The sequence below is a fragment of the Cebus imitator genome, unplaced genomic scaffold (genome assembly GCF_001604975.1).
Source record: "Cebus imitator isolate Cc_AM_T3 unplaced genomic scaffold, Cebus_imitator-1.0 Scaffold38, whole genome shotgun sequence".
Lineage (NCBI taxonomy): Eukaryota > Metazoa > Chordata > Mammalia > Primates > Cebidae > Cebus > Cebus imitator.
In genome coordinates, this window is record NW_016107353.1 from 4,730,069 (window position 1) to 4,747,393 (window position 17,325).

The 17,325-nt window shown below is 46.7% G+C and overlaps 1 protein-coding gene across 2 annotated transcripts; it reads right to left on the bottom strand.

The window, feature by feature from the left end:
• Positions 1-466: 466 nt before the first annotated feature.
• Positions 467-15,470, bottom strand: CUNH1orf116 (chromosome unknown C1orf116 homolog). 2 transcript variants are annotated; one of them, XM_017525501.2, is made up of 4 exons: positions 15,279-15,470; positions 9,597-9,782; positions 6,830-7,007; positions 467-5,472 (listed from the first exon to the last, which is right to left on the bottom strand). In XM_017525501.2, the coding sequence occupies exons 2-4, from the start codon at positions 9,699-9,701 to the stop codon at positions 3,977-3,979; spliced, it is 1,779 nt and encodes a 592-aa protein (XP_017380990.1). In that variant the 5' UTR covers positions 9,702-9,782; positions 15,279-15,470; the 3' UTR covers positions 467-3,976. The 2 variants fall into 2 exon arrangements, with proteins under 2 accessions (XP_017380990.1, XP_037593310.1); XM_037737382.1 differs by having other exon boundaries at positions 15,401-15,462.
• Positions 15,471-17,325: the final 1,855 nt, after the last annotated feature.

Genomic DNA, 17,325 nt, shown 5'->3' on the forward strand with positions numbered 1-17,325 from the left:
TCTAGCTTTTATCTCTTTCTGAGGAGTTCCTTCCTGTTGTATGTTGATTTTTTTACATCCATTTAAAAAATAAATAACTGTAGAACAGCATATAACTCTTTGAACCACACAGCAAAAGAAAGAAAGAGGAAGCAAAAGGAAGTGAGCTCTATGGTCATGGGCAGAAAGAGACTGATGATCAACGGAAAGTAGTTGGGTTTGAGGATACAGAAGCTGGAAACAGCTGGTTCTGGCTGCACCAGAACACACACATCACATCCATGCCAACTGCCATCTTTTCAAATTCCAGGAAGCCTGGCATGGGTGAAGCTGAGTCACCTGGAGGCTGTGCCGAAGGCTGGTTGTGCTGTAAGTTTTATGTGCAGCAGGCTCTATCTTTTTCTCACAAGTGAGTTGGGTGAGCTCTTGGCATCCAACGCTCCCTACATTCACCTCCTTTGAGAAGAAAAAAATGAGACCCAGAAGATAATATTATCATTTACTGAGTAACTACACTGTGTCCAGAACTGAGTGTTACATCACTTATTCATCTCAACATTCTTGAAAGGATGGTATTATTTTCCCCATCTTATAGGTGAAGACTGTGAGGTTCAGAAAGTTAAAGTGACATCACCAGTGTTCCCCAGTAAGTGATGGAGGCTGATTTTGAGCCAGATCTATATGCTCCATCATCACTCTCTTGAGGAAAGAGCCTAGATGCATTCTATCTGCATTCCTGCTAAGATTCTGTACAACTTCTCCTGCCCATCGCCTTAGCCCCCTCTCCTCTAGTCCATGAGAATACAGCTTTGCACACTGATAGTGGGGTCCTTCTCAGCCTACACATACAACCAGCATCAAAGGACAGAAGGGCTCATCTCACACACTCACAGACCCTGTAGACTCTTTAATCTATACCTCCAGCTCAAACTCAGAACATTGATGGGGACCTGCTCTCCAATCTTTCACCTCCCCTTTCTCCATAAAACAAATGCCAACGTTCATGCACCTGCCCACCCCCAGCTTACAGGGCAGCCTCTGCCAGACCATGCTTCCCACCGTGGAGGAAGGAACATACGAGTCAGTGGGCTCATCCGTTGACCTCTGTGTGAGATGGCGTGTGATCCTGCCCCATGGACTCAGAGTGCAGAATTCCCAGGGTAGCACAGGCGTGGTGATTCACAAGAGCAGCTGTCGACACATCTGAGTGCACAGACCACTCCCCCATGCCAGGCTGGGAGAGGCTGCTCCTATATTTGGCAGGTGGCTTGTGCCCAGTGGCACCAAGGCTATGGCAGGGTATAGCAGAGGTCTAAGGCCAAGTGGAAGTAGAGCTGTTGCTTTGTTTTGAAAGTCAAATGAATGGCCTTTACAAACCTCTATCCACAACTCCTTGAAAAGGGATAGGAGTAATTCTGACCCTACTCTTACCTCCCTCCATATCAATTCAAGCTGAATGAAGAGCAACCCTACATGGCTACAGGAGGATAGATACAACTTCAGCTGGATTTAGCACCACTTTCAGTAAGGTGAATGTCCTCACTGGATCCTCTTGTCTGTCTTCAAAATGAGAACGACCAAGTTTGGATTTATTATTCTATTCTTGAATCCCAAAGACCATCCTTAGAGCAAAATATGCTCTTTGAAGGATGAGAATGTGGAGAAGCACAGTATCTTTAAATAGCAAGGGAAAGGAGTCTTAGATTAGGAAAACTGGGAAATGGACATATCACTAGGATAAGGATGCTGAGTGGCAGGTGCAAGCTGTCTGTGACTTTGTCGTGTCTGGGAGACAAATGACTTTTCCCAGGGTGTGAGAATTTAACAGGCTGTACTCCTGATGACCTTGACCATCCTAATCACCCTTGTGTGATGCTGGGGTCCAGATTCCACCCAAGTTTGACTTTATTGCTATTCCCAAGTTTCCCTATTAATCAAGGCAATTCATGAATATGGAATAAGGTGATCATTTCCCAGGTTATGGCTTGAAATAGACACAGAAATCAGCTCAGCTGAATACAGCATGCAGAATCAGTCCTCCAGAAGGCAGAAATCAGCTCAGCTGAATACAGCATGTGGAATCAGTCCTCCAGAAGGCAACTTTCTCTCTTTCCAGGGGTCTGTAATAAGACATAACTTGGCCAGTTGTGGGAGTCCCTATGAGCCACAGCAGACTGGGTCCTCACCCATGGCCAGGAATGAGGCACAGGCTTTTGGGTGTGCTTGTGTGAGCAAATGTACATAGAAACCACCACACCCACACCCCACATACCATGACAGGGTGGAGTATTTGTTGTCCTTACCTTAACCTTGTCATTATTTTCAGAAATTCTAGGCTTTTAAGGTGCTGTGTCCATCAGAACACAGCCCAGAAATTCTCAGAAGCCTTAAAAGGCACCTTTCCAACAGCATTTCCTTTATCTGCCCCTTACATCTGGGCATCCTGGACTCCAAGCAGGTCACAGCCATGAGTAAGATTTACTTCCTAAGGGGAAGCAGGAGTCATGTCTAGCCATGTCTAACTTCCAAGCTTGTATTTGCAAGCCCACACCACCCACCTATAATACCCTCTTTTGACATTTGCTCAAGCTGCACAACTTGGTCAGGGAATTTGAGGGGATAGGTGTTCTGGTTAATGATGAATTACCATATAGGTATCTTCCAAAGAGTAAATTAAAAGTCACAGCAGTAACTAATATTCTGAACAATATTTAATCTCTGATGCTTCAGAAGACACTTTGAGATCTCGAAGGACCTTAGGGTGAGTCTTTGATAGTGACTATGAGTTCTTAGGGTGCTGTGTGGATGTACAACAGCACTGGCTAAGGAGAGGTGGCAGCAGGCAATGAGGGTAAGAACCTCAGCTCTTTCCCTAAATGGCAGGCTGACCCGGGGTGAGTCATTTCCCTTCCCCAGCAGCACTGGGTTGGAGCTTCTCTGAGGCGCCTCTTACCTCTGATATTCTGCTAAGACTGGCAGAGGAAGTATGGTGTAGCTTTTCCATCATTGGAACCGAGAAAAATTTAAAACTACCTGCATCAACACAGAGAAGATATGAAACAGTTCTTGGGCGTTTATAAAGCCCGTGGGCTGGGCTCCCATCTCAATGTCGGCCTAGCCCTGGGGTCTGTGCAGGCTGAGATAGGGAGCAGGAAAGCAGGAAGAACAGGAGCAGCAGAGTTGGGGACCACAGCATAGTTTGTAACCGAGCTTATCAAGCCTGTGGAGAAGGACTCTCCCTGCTGGAGGTAGTGGCATGAGTATGTGGTCACTTATCCTGCCTTCTCAGACCAACTGAGAGCTGTTCTGCTGTCAGTCAACCCAGAGCTTGGGTTACAGGGATGTGTCCTGTCTTTGGGACTGGTGATACTGAGAAGGCAGTGGGTGAAGAGATAATGAACCAGCTCCTCTTAGCCTAGGCCTTGTCCAGAAGGCTGGAACTGAGAGAGAGAGATCTGGCAAGGTATGAGCCAGTCTCCATCCACTGTAGGGATTCCAGGAGGCCCGCATTTCATGTGAGCCTGCATTTGCTGGCTGTAACTACTGTTCAAGTCACTGACATGTCCATTGTCTCATCTGACTTTTCTTCTCAGGCATGGCCATCCCCTCCACTCAGCTCTGGCTAGGCTTGAATCTAACCCAGTGTAAGAAAACCTCTAACAAGAGCAAAATTCTGAACAATGACTCATTGTGTTACATAAATAGCTTCAGTGATGTATCCCGCCCCACCCTCCCGCCCCCGCCACACACACACCCTGTTGTGAAGATCACCTTCAGAATGATCCAAGTGGGCACTCAATGGCACAACACTCTGAATATAAACGTATGCTTCGATTCAAATCTCTCCCTCCCGTTCATCTCCAGCAGAGAGCATCTGAGAGAACCCTTCCCCAGCCCAAGCCTTGAGTTATGCGATGGCAAAGGCTCCCATGTGGAGCCTGCATCTCTTCTTGTTCAGCCAAGTCGGGGGCAGTGCTGGCAGTGCTGGTGGCAGAGTCTACTCCTTCAACAGTCCCAGCTTCTTCAGGGCCTCCCTTCTGTGTTCATTGGGGACACCCTTTGGGGAGATCTTGACACTGACACAGGGGGGCCGAGGCAGCTTGTCACTGCTCTGTCCTTGGTAGGACAGGTGCTTGGAGCTCTGCTCCTGCTCCAGGTCAGCCAGCTTGCCTACCTGGATACCTACAAAGTCTTTTCCTGTGCCCAAGGAGGCCGGGCGGGGCCGAGAATTACGCAAGATGCTGGGCGAGATCTTGTCCAAGACGGAGCCCTTTCCCAGAGAAGTGCTGGTTTTGGGGCTGGCGTCTTTCTCAGCTGAGAGGTAGCTGCTCAGCCCCACGCCTGAGCGCTCCAGAGTGTTGGACTTGAAGTTCATCTGTCTCAGGCCAGGGATGTTGCTCTCCTGGAGAGTCAGGCCTGAGTCAGGCTTCGGTGGAGTCGGGGGACTATTTGCCCTTGGAGCCTTAGGGATAGGAATTGGCACGGATTTGGTAGCTGCGACATTGCCTGGAGCTGGAGACTTCATTGGCAAAGGTCCCTGAGCTGGAGCTGGAGCCAGAGCTCGAGCCAGAGGCTTCCCTGCAGCAGGGCTAGCTGCTGAGGCCTGAGCTGGGGCTGGGGACGGACGCTGGGCACGTGTCTCCTTGAGTCTAATGGAGCTGGTGGGCTTACTTAAGTGGAGTCCAGGCTCATCTTGGTCCTGGGGAAGCCCCAGCTTCTCCAGGGCTTCTCTACGTGCTTTCCTCTGCTCTTGCAGTGAAGAGGGGGCCAGGCCAGAATCTCCAGGGGCAGCCTCAGTGTGGCGGGACAGCCAGTGCTGGGGATCACTGTGGAAGCTGCTTCGGCTGCTCTTCAGAACAATATTAGGTGGCAGCTTCCGGGGCTTAGGGGCTGTGAGGGGAGCCAGTCGGGTGTTCGGGTCCTCCCCTGATGGGAGGAGAGCATCTTCAGCTTTTACATTCTGAGGCAATACTGCAGGAGGAGGCCGGGGTTGTTGTGTGCACCCGGTTGAGCCTGTTTCCTTGGCTTTTTGGGACATGGCCTTTGAAGCAGTCTGCTCTCTCTCCTGGAAGCAGGATGGTGTGTGGAGCTGGGGTGCGTGGCCCTGCTGTCCTGGCCCCTCGGGCAGGCTGGCTTCCCTATACTGCTCTGGCTGGGTGTCCCGGAAAGCTTCTGGTGGGGGAATGAGCACCACGTCCAAGTCAAGGGTAGCCTCCCGGGGGCTGGCAGGTGCCTGGCTGGGTTCGCTGCTCCGGCTGACTTGCTCTTTCTCAGGCCCTGGCACAAGCCTCACGGGTTCTCCAGGGGTGTGCCTGATAGCCTGGGTGGTGCTTTTCCTGAAGTTCTGGCTCCTGGCAATGTGGATATTCCTGGGGAGGCTATAGGAGCCAGATCTGAGGCCCAGGCCCTGGGGCTCGGGAGGATGGGATGAGCTGGGCTCTGTCACTGTCTTTGCCTCTGGTCCTTGCTGGGTGATGATCTCCTCTGGACCTCCTGTGAAGATCAGAAAGAACATAAAAGAGTGGATAGAGGTGAGGGCCCTGCTGCAGAGGGGAAAGCAATTATTTCCTGAACTCTGATCCCAAACTAACAACGAATGGGTTTTATTTTGTTTCGTTTTTACAGGAGGAGAACTTTTGTCTGGATATCATTTAGATTAATAGATCAGTCATAGCAGATCTGGGGACAGGCGCAGTGTCTCATGCCTGTAATTCCAGCACTTTGGGAGGCCAAAACAAGTGGATCATTTGAGCCCAAGAGTTCGAGACTAACCAGGGCACCATAAGAGACCCCATTTCTACAAATAACAATAGCAGATCCTTTTTGACTGAGAATTAATTTTCCATAATTGGTGGCAAGAAAGTGACCCCTGATCGCTCTAAGTTCCTGACTCATCCTCTCCTCAGGCTTCTACAGAGGCACCAGAGTTGGGGATAAATTTGGGACAGTTCCTTCTACCTATCTTGGGGCTCCAGATAACTAAGCCCAATGGAAGCCTATGAATAAATGATTTGCTCTTGATTCAACCAGGCTTCTGCCTTCTTCTACTTTCACTTTCTATGAGCACCTGGATGATTCTGCAATAGTCATAGTGTCCCCACACCAGAAAGTGACTTCCTTCCTTCCAGTGAGCTAGGCAGGTGCATCAGGCCCACGGGGCCAGTGAATCAGTCTCAAGGAGCCGAAAAGTCCTATATCTCCATTTGTAGGTCTAGCTCCAGGCAGGATCTAACTGTTAATAAATATTTGCTAAATGAAACAACAAAAAACTGCAGCCCTCACAGGAGTAAAATGCTCCTCACACTTTGGGACATGTGGCCCCATACACATGACCACAGTTGTGTTGTTCTGTTCCCCTTCTGCTGAGCCTGAACACCACTGGCTCTCCATGCTCTCTGACGAGGGCCTCAAGGTGCTTCCCACTGCAGCTGGGGAGCCCTTCCCTCTCCTTATCTCTCCTACCCTTGTCCTCTGTGCCACCCAGATTAGCTCCCTAGACTGACTCAGTCTCTCCAGAGCCAACCACCCAGACCTCCCTGACTGCCTCCCCCGCCCCTGTGGTCATATCTCTTTAGAATTTTTCCACAGGAGAATGGGAGCTAGTCAACCCCCTTTCCGTTCCAGGGCTCTGATACTTCATAGAAAGACATAGGAAGCTGGCTTGCCGGCGGTCCCTCCTTCCCTCCAGGGACAAGGCTCTGTTTAGCCAGGAGAGTGGTGGGGATTGTGGCTACTCCTTCTTCTGCCTGTGACCCTTGAGGCAGAGGGCAAGCAAGGTAGAAAGTGGCCAGAGGGACATCTTGATTTCCTGGGTTTTGCTGGAGTTCTACCCCAGAGAGATCTGCCTTATCCTGGGGAGCGGGCTGGGTTATGGGCAGTGCTTGGAAACCTCTGGGAGTTGTGGCTGGCTCAGACTCATCAGTGGACAGTCCGCTGTCAGCCTCTGTGTCCAGTGAGCCAATGGTCTCCTCCAGGAAGAGCAGACACTCCTTCTCTTCAGCGGACAGGTAGTCGTAGCTGCTATCACTCTGTGGGGGAGCGAGGAGAGGGAGAGAGAGCTGTGAGAATGAGCTCCCTCTGCAGAAACTGGCGGGGCCTGAGAACCACCCTGCAGAGGGGAAGGAATGCTGAAGAGCTGGAAACCTTTCCCTCCTGCTACTCTGCAAACCGCTGGAGTTGCTTCCTGAAACTCTGTAGGAAGGACAGAGACGGTCAGGGTGCTGGCCCACCAGCACCCAGCTCCCGAGCTGGGGAGGCCCAAGGCCAGGGCCTTTCTTTGGCTCAGTCCTGGCTGGAATACTTAGGGGCACAGATGAGAAGCAGTCCCAAGTTCCAATTCCAATTCCTCTGTGTGACGTTTGTCAAACATTTCACTTTGGGCATCTCTGATTTAGAGGTGCTCCAAATTAGAAGGGCAACAAAACAATTTGACCTGAAATGTCAGTGGTATTGCTTTTAACTTTTAAAAGTACTTCTGCAGACTTGATCTGGTATGTGAAGGACAGAATGAGGAAAAACAGGAAAGGCAGCCAACTACAGCCTGCCAGGCCAATGGGAACTGCGGCATGACTAGCCACAGATAAATGTACTAAGTGATTTATACTTGACTTTGAAATGCATTCCATAGGAGATTTTTTCCCCTTGTACATTTACTTTCTTGATGACTTTTGGCTCTGGCTAATGTTCAAATAACTGTGCATTTCTAAAGCAAATATTAACTTAAAGGGGTTGGTTCGCGGAGAAACTGGATGGTATGGGAGGAGGGAAAAGCAGCTTAGTATTAAATATTAAGTAGATCTTAAAGTAGATCATATTCATTATGAGAGAGTACACAGAGGTACCTGGAAGAAAACAATAACGGTCATCTCAGGCAGTTACTATCTATGCTGTACCAGGACAAGAAGGTTGATGGAATTGCTCTTCCACAGAGGAGGCTGAAGAGAAAACAAAAGAGCAAACTGGAATGTAAGAAATTTGGGCTAAGTCTCTTCTTGGTGCCTCCACCCCTTTTCCTAATATTTGGGACACTTCAGAGTTGTATATTCTTCAGGCCCACCCAGATGGCCAGGGAAGATTTTGAGAAAGCTCTGAAAATATCCTGGAGAGAGTAGAGATGGTTGCAGAATAACCCTTTCAGTTGCCTCTGCCCCTTAAAAAGCCACCTGTCTGTTGGCTGACTTAGGCCTCCATGTGAAAGGAAGCCCCAAATATAGCCCCTGGCAGCCCTGAAGCTGACTCCAAGTTTCTTGAAGAAAAATACCTTTATTGTCCTCTTCCCCCTAAAATAGCCTTGCCAAGGATACGCTGACTCTAAGTTTCTCCTTTGTGAATGACTCAGTCTGAAAACTTTCATCCCTGTCACATTCTGTGTCCAATGGTGTGGGACTATTGCATTGGCTTCAGCCTAACAGACATAGAAAGATGTCTCCACAGCCCCATTATCTAGGGTCAAAAAGAAATTTTGTGTGATTTCATGCACTTTGGATTTGTGTGTGTCTGTTCCTTTCGCTACTCTGTTTTTACATATCAAAGTCCATTGACTGTCTTAGACACTCTTGACATTCAGTAGACACCCTTATAATCCTTAAATTTTCAAATACCTCCATAGGATATAAAGCAACAAAGCATAAATTCTCCAGGATTCTTATGTACGTGACAAGCATGAACAACAAATGTTTGCATCTAGTGCAGGACAAATTTACTCTTTCACACCAGCCTTACAACAACTGAGATTTAAATTCATGCCCAGAAAAATTAGTTTATTAAATGCCACCCACAAGTAGCTAAACACAGTGGCTTTGGAAGATTCTTAGTCTCTGCTCTAGAAAGGCTGTTTGTTCTCCACATAGAGGCATATGCTAGGTGCTTTACCTGTATCTCATTTACTCCCCACAAGTTGAATTAAGTGTAAACATTATGCCATTTGAAAACTGAAGAGACTAAAGCTTAGAGAAATTAAGTAAGTTGCCCAAGGTAATACAGCTTATAAGTAGAGAACTCAGATCTGTTTGGTTCCAGAACCTAGGCTCCTAATTACCTATTTTCTTTGATCTTTGTAATAGACTAAGGTAATGCTGCTCATTGCAGAGAACCTCAATAAAATAAGGAGACTAAAGCTTAGAGAAATTAAGTAATTTGCCCAAGGTCATATAGCTTATAAGTAGAGAACTCAGATCTGTTTGGTTCCAGAACCTAGGCTCCTAATTACCTATTTTCTTTGATCTTTGTAATAGACTAAAGTAATGCTGCTCATTGCAGAGAACCTCAGTAACCCACGTGCTACAAGAACCTACGTTCTGGTTTCCACCATGACCTCAGATTACAGGCCTGCTCTCTCTGCTGAACCCAATGCCCAACCTAATGAAAATTGTGGGAAAAAGTCTCCTTTGCCCAATTGATGTCTAAGGTTGTCCCATCCTATTCTCTATAGAGCCAGAGCTGACTCAGGCAGAAAGCACCCACTGATGTTGTGATTCACTCCCCAATGAGGAAGATGAAAGAGAAGGTGCAGTGAGCCAGGATGGGTGGCAGGAAAGGACAGGACAGGGCAGGGCAGGGCAGGGCAGGGCAGGTATGCAGAGAGCAGACCAGGTTGCAGGAGGGAGAGTATTACGTACAGATCCAGAGCGGGTGGAGGTGCTGCTCATCATGCTGTCACAGCTGCCGACACGGGTCACGGGTTCTGAGCCAGTCCCCGCTGGCCACAGCTCCCTCTCGGGCATCGCCTGAAACAAGGCTCAGGGATGGCAAAGGGGGCTCCCAGAGGGGAAGTGAGGGGAAGTGAACAATGTCCCAAGCCGGGCCTGAAAAGAGAAGAATCAAAGCCACATGTGAGCCAAGGCTTCGGCAAGGCTCTGCCCAGGCCCTGGGTGGCATGGCGGGAAGGACACCAAGCAAGCAGAGAACTGGAAGGGGGCTGTGAACAGCCACTGCCCGAGACCCCTGGCCTGCATGGAAGGACCCTGGAGCTGGCTCAAATACATGCAGAGGACGGACTTAGGTGGCAGAGAGGCAGTCTAGTCAGAAAGAAACTTCTACTACTTCTCTTACATTTTTCTCTGATCCAGGGAGCTTAACCTACATTTTCATTACTATAAGCAATACATATTACAGGGGTTAATAGCTTGGGTTCTGGAGTTAGTTGGGTCTGGGCTCAAATCCCAGTTTAGCCATTTACAGTTATGTGACTTGAGGCAAATTACTCTGAGTCTGTTTTTCTGCATTAAATAAGGTTAGTATAAGGATTACATGAAAGAACATTTAGCATAGTTTAATTGGTAGTAAATACCATAACACCTCATAAGTCCATAGTTAACTGTTATTGTTCTTATAACAAGAAAAAGACAAGATCCATCTGGGATCAAACTAAATTGAAACAAGAGAAACAAGAGCTAGAAAAGAAGGATTCTGGTTTAATCCAAGATTTTTGGCTTGAGGGAAGAAACAGGTCCCGTAATAATACCTATCCCATGGGGTCATTGTGAGAACATAATACTCTATGTAAAACACTTTGCATAGTGTAAATTGTCACCTGGTCTCAAGTCAATATCATCAACATCATCACAACCACCACTATGTCCATCTTTAGCTCCCTAGCCTGGAGGCATAAACAGGGCACCTGCAGTGGTTGACACAAACCTGTTTTCTTTCTAGCACATTTCTTTCTTTCTAGCGCCTCTGTTGTTTCACATGTTCCCAGTGAGATTCCCTAGCCCGTGCCAAATGAACAAGAGAAATGTCCCGTGTAGTTTCCTCCCAACTCCAATTCCTTACAGAAAGAAAATTTCAAGGTAATCATTAACAATAGTAATAGCAAAGGAAGGCAGTGCCATCTTCCCTCTGAAAGTCCCAAGGATTTTTATGTGTCTGCTTGTGGGAAATACTCCAAGAACACAGGCAGGCCAGAGGTGAGTGTCTTATGTTAAAATGAAATTCTAAAAGAATTAAGATGAAAAGACCATTCCAAGATCAAATAGAGAGTTGGAGGAGATCCAGAATTAGAATAAAGTTTGTCTTATTCTAAATCCATATTTTCCCTATAATGCCATCCTGCATTTTCTTTCATCCTTCCTACCCTCCAAATACTAGGTAAAAAGTTTTAGAAGAAAACGTGATCTGTTTGAGATCTGGAGGCTTGGGGTTTGGATGTGAGGGCTGATGTTCTCTTGGCCTTTGTTAGTAATCACTTCCAATGCCAAAGTCAGAGTTGGGCTGGGTTGGGTGTCAGCCTTCCAATCCTATAGAGCTAGCAAGTATGGAGCCCCACGGAGCTCCTCTTCTGCTTGGGAGGAGTCTCTCAAGAGGGGCAAGTGGGGGGCAGGATGTTGGGGAAGAAAAAGGAAAAATATCTAGTGAGCCAGACATCTGGTTCACAGGGATCCAGATCCTCCTAGGAGATATGGAGGGGATTGGAGGGGCAGTGACAGCAAAGAAGCCCAGTGATAAATAAACATGGGGTGAGGCAGTTCTTACGGTTTCTTCTTGAGGTTAGCTTCCCAATACCCATAAGAAACAGAAACATGAGAATCATGTGGATGAATTTCAGTCATCTCAGCTACCCACTCCATGACTGATGGCCAAGTTCAGGGAGGATTAACCCATTCCTAACATTCTATAGGGTTGAGGCCACTATAGCAAAGGAGATCCATCTCTATGAGTTTAGGCACACAGGAAACACACAAAAAATGCTGAATGAATGAACTTGCCGTCTGTTCTAGGGTCTATTGGGTTGAACTTTTGGAAGGCTTCTTCTTGGTTTCTAACCTATTACTGTGATTTTTTCTTAAATATTTAATTTCCCAGATAATACATGGCTCAGTGGAATTTGGGCAATGTTTTCAGTTAAACTAACATTTATGAGCACCTAATAATAGGTACTAGTGATACAAAAGCATTGTTGTCAAAAAGTCAGTGTAGATCTAGGGGTCTAGTTTTGGGCTCCAATTTTCTACTCTGTAAAAATCAGAGCATAAATATTTAAAGTGATTCACTGTAATTAACATAGTATTCTCTATGAATGGGTAAGCAGATGGTGCCTCTTACTTTCAGAGAAAATTATTACCCTTGTGCTTCTAATTATGCTTTAGACTTTACATAGGCTTTCTAGCCTCTCTTTCCTACCAGAATCTAGGATGTCCTGGGAGGCCTAGGTGGGTGGATCATGAGGTCAGGAGTTCGAGACCAGCTTGGCCAACATGGTGAAACCCTGTCTCTACTAAAAATACAAAAATTAGCCAGGTGTGGTGGCCCACGCCGGTAATCTCAGCTACTCAGGAGGCTGAGGCAGAAGAATTGCTTGAACCCGGCAGGCAGAGATTGCAGTGAGCCAAGATTGTGCCATTGCACTCCAACATGGGCAACGGAACGAGACTCTGTCTCAAAAAAAGAATCTAGGATGTACTCAAGTAGCTGGAAGAGATAAAAGCAGTAGGAAAAGCTCTGCTGTATAAGAACACAGCATGCAGCATGCCATAGCTCGCAAAGTGCTCTCACATATGCTAATTATATCTTCAGCGTAAACTGGAAACAGGCAGGACATGACGCTTTCTTCATTTTACAGATGAGAAAGAGCTCTTACAACTACCCCTTCCTAAGGGAAACAGTGAATGACCTATATCTGCATATACAGGGCAGCCCTCCCGATGGCATCCTAGGGACTGTCTGGATGCAAGAGGGGCATGCCCCTGAGAATGCTTACTAGCCACCTCTGACTAAAATACTAAAAGCCTTATGACCCCCTTCTACTACTTCATACCTTAAACCCTAAAAATTACCTGCTTCAGCTCTATACTTCCAGGCCAGTGTATTACCTCAACAGCAGATATTTCCACAGTAAGAGATGACACCAACTGCCAAGGAAGATCATGTCTTTAGGTATTACATAATCCCAGCAGAGAGGAATCTGAACCCGAAACCAAAGCTGAGCGAGGCACTGTCACCTCATCTCCACACCTAGTTTTCTGACCTAAAGAATCTGAAAGGTTAAAAAAAGTGCTACATTTCTTTTTACCGACTTTATAACCTTGAACCTTGGGGGCTATTGTAAGGCAGCCATTGAAACCCTGATAAGAAGCCTGAGAAACAAGCAAAACACTCCAGGTGAGAGTTTAGTGTCTCTTAACCCTTGACCTCTTTGGGGACTTAACAGGAGGAGGGAATGGGTTAAGAAACATGCAGCGCCTATAGTCAGGGCCACCCATCCAAAGTCACATTAAATATTAACTACTCCACTGACTAAAATACTCAATACTGCCAAGCCTAGGAAGAGAGGAAATAAAGGTGAAGTTTTGGCATCTGGAGAGGGTGTAGTGGGGAGAGGGCTCCCGCCCCATCCCAGTTGGCTTGTCTGCACATTCTCATCAGATCCAGGTCCCTCTCATCCTCCGCCTCCCAGGAGCTCACTCACATGTCCTCCAAGAGCTCTGTTTCTCTGCCTACTAGTCAGAGAGATTTCCTGCTTCTCAATCCAGGTCTCTCTTGCTGACTACCCAGAAACGTGGCTTAGGCTGGAAAATATCCTAAGAAAAATATCAGAAAGACTAAAATTTGCACTATGTGCATATCTGTCTCCATGAGCACATAGGCAAGTTTCTGTGTGTGTTTAGGCAACATTATCATCTTTTCTTTCACCAGTGGATTTGAGGGAAGGAGCACATAGAATACTCTCTGCATAGAAGAGCTTTGTGGGCCGGGCGCGGTGGCTCAAGCCTGTAATCCCAGCACTTTGGGAGGCCGAGGCGGGTGGATCACGAGGTCAAGAGATCGAGACCATCCTGGTCAACATGGTGAAACCCCGTCTCTACTAAAAATACAAAAAATTAGCTGGGCATGGTGGCGCGTGCCTGTAATCCCAGCTACTCAGGAGGCTGGGGCAGGAGAATTGCCTGAACCCAGGAGGCGGATGTTGCGGTGAGCCAAGATCGCGCCATTGCACTCCAGCCTGGGTAACAAGAGCGAAACTCCGTCCCAAAAAAAAAAAAAAAAAAAAAAAAAAAAAAAAAAAAAAAACAAAAAAAAAAAAAAAAAAAAAAAAAAAAAAAAAAAAAAAAAGAAGAGCTTTGTTAGATACGGTGGGCGCTCTTTATTCTTAAGTTCACCATCTAGGGCAGCCCTCAGTCAGTGAGTGTGGGCTGTTGGCTCTGTGGTGTGAGATAAGCTCAAGTCTGAATCTCTAGTTGCCAAGACTGGAAAACCATTATATTTTCACTCAGGGCTGTGTGTGCCAGGCCCTGGAGCTGGCACTGAGGTCTTCCCACTTCCCTCTTCCCTGCAGCAGGAGGAAAAGTGTCAATGTTAGGGACCAAAGCGTTAAACCCCCCAGGTCAGATAAAGGAGAAGCAACTTGCTACCCTGACTCGACTCCTAGATCTGCCTGCCTTCTGAAGGTAAATCTGCCACACAAACTGCCAACTGGGACACCTGCAGGAAAACAAATCAAAGCCACCACTCTGGTCTGCTTCTCTCTCTGCGGACTCTGCCACACTACCTTGGCCTGAGCCCCACTTGGAACTCTAACTAGACTTCACATGCAGCCATGAAATATTCATGTGGGTGAGGCCAGGCACAGCCAGGGAGATTTCTGTTTGCCAGACTCTGTATCTATTAACAGGAAAAGTCAGAAAGTTAATTGAGTAGAACCCAAATAAACTTGACTTTGCAGCTAGATTATCCATGAGTTTTCCAAAGGTGAGCTGGTAGCTGGAGTTGAAATTTTCCCCACATGCCCAAACCTCATATCCCCTTACAAACAACCTAGTACAGCTCACGATTAACACACCTGTCCACAGAGAGCTCCATTGTCAAACAAGCATGATCGAACACACACACGCACACACTGCACCCATTATTTAAATAAAGATCAACACCGTGCTGACAAAGTCACTAGAGAATTTCCTGTTACAAACGCAATGGAAAACCAAAATACTCTCCCCCATTTTGACTCCCTCTATTTCAACTTTTCTTTTCCAAAATCACAACTCAATTTCAATTGTTCAGAGATGGAAATTTCCAAAACAAATCTATTTTCTTTTTCTTGTTGTTTGCATAATATGCCTATCCAACCTAAATAGGTAAATGAAAAAGAAGATGCCTCCCAGCCCTGGTCTCCACGAAAATGCTACAATCTCAAGTCACTACCACCTGATCTGATCCCAGAATGGACTCAGAGAACTGAGGAACTAAGAGGACAGCCCCCTAGCTGAGGTATAGAGGGATGCCTCTCCTCCCCTGTAGCTCTGATTTCCCATGAAACCCCTCCTCTTGCTGCAGGATAAGCAATAGTTGGTTAGTGATTAACTCACCTCCACTGGGTTGGGGGCTGAAGAGAGGAAAAGAAATACCCTTTTATATCAAAGGGCAGAGACAGAGGCTGCTTCGTTGCCTCTTACTGTTTTCTTCTCCTTTTGACCTCCTCCTGACTTACCTAGACAGGTAAATGCTTCGTCTGTCCTGACTGTTCCCCACCCTGCCACTGACTCGGCCAATCCTAGCCTCCCTCCCTACCTCTCATTCCAGCTGTTTCCTCAGGGAGGGAATGGGAGGGGAATGGGCAGGGCGGTGCTGCTCCCTCTTAGCCAATCATCTCTTGCCTTCCCCTTCCATGTTTAGAACTAATAAAGACCTCTTTAAAAAAAGAGGGCTGGAAGGAGGAGGAGCTGGTTTAAACTGAGACTGGAAGGGCAGGTGACAGGGAGGGAGTAGGCAGACGTAGTAGATATATTTAATCTTGGTGTAAAGGAACACAGACAGTCCTCTGGGCAGTGTGCTTCTCCACAGGTCTATGTGAAACAGGTTTTCCATCTAGAACTACCTTCTCTCCTGAATTCTTTAAGTTAAACTCCTTTGTGGTCAGTTTCGAGGCTAGCTTTTCCAGCTGTTGAAAGTCACTTTCTTCCCCAAGCCTACTACGAGCTCATAATCCTAGCAATTCCATTCATATCCTCTAAGGAGGGTATCCCAAGGATAGGGATGCTGTCGCTGGGCCAGTCTCGTGCCAGTGCTTGACAACTATCTCCTTNGACGTAGTAGATATATTTAATCTTGGTGTAAAGGAACACAGACAGTCCTCTGGGCAGTGTGCTTCTCCACAGGTCTATGTGAAACAGGTTTTCCACTTGGAGCTTAGTTTTCTCCTGAATTCTTTAAGTTAAACTCCTTTGTGGTCAGTTTTGAGGCTAGCTTTTCCAGCTGTTGAAAGTCACTTTCTTCCCCAAGCCTACTACGAGCTCATAATCCTAGCAATTCCATTCATATCCTCTAAGGAGGGTATCCCAAGGATAGGGATGCTGTCGCTGGGCCAGTCTCGTGCCAGTGCTTGACAACTATCTCCTTGGCTTAATTTATTTCTGGGGGAGATAAAACCATTCGTCCTCTAAGAGGCCCCTAGCCTGATGAAAGAGCTACCGGACAGCTTGAAAGGAGAGAACATGTGCTCCATTATTTGGGCCTCTGCTCTCTTTTAGCTATTTACACGGAAGGTGGCAATACATATTATCAAATAAAAACAAAATAAGCTACCAACCAGTTTAGCAACTCCTGTCTCCTTTCATGAACTGATATTTGGCACTTGTAGGGAGAAGAGAGTAGGTGGAAGAATCTACTGCTTTTGGGGAAGAAGTCTCCTTCCAAGGACAGAGATCATTCTAACCAGACATGATTTTTGCCTGGAAGCTGGTTTTTCCTGGAGGTAGGTTGTCCTTGATATCTATCAGCATTTGAGGTATTCCACTTACTAGCATTCAAAGGGTGAGAAGGAAATTTAAAATCAATGAACACAGTAATTACCAAAATTGATTAGGTCTTGCTATTTTTCCAGGTATTGTGTTGAGCATTTTTATGCATCTTTTTACTTAGTCTTTAACTTCAAAAAGTAGGCATTTATTAATATCTAAATTTTACACGGAGGTTAAAAACTATTTTTTTTACCTGCACATGGATATTTATAGCAGCGTTATTCATAGTTGCCAAGACTTGGAAGCAACCAAGGTGTCCTTTGGTAGATAAATAAATAAACAAACTATGAGGCATCCAGAGAATGAAATATCATTCAGTGCTAAAAACAAATGAGCTCTAGGCTGGGCTCAGTGGCTCACGCCTGTAATCCCAGCACTTTGGTAGGCTGAGGCAGGTGGATCGCCTGAGGTCAGAAGTTTGAGAACAGCCTGGCCAACATGGCAAAACCCCATCTCTACTAAAAATACAAAAATTAGTCAGGCATGGTGGTGGGTGCCTGTAATCCCAGCCACTCAGGAGGCTTAGACAGGAGAATCGCCTGAATCCTGAGAGGCAGAGGTTGCAGCGATCCAAGATTGTGCCACCGCACTCCAGCCTGGGTGACAGAGCAAGATG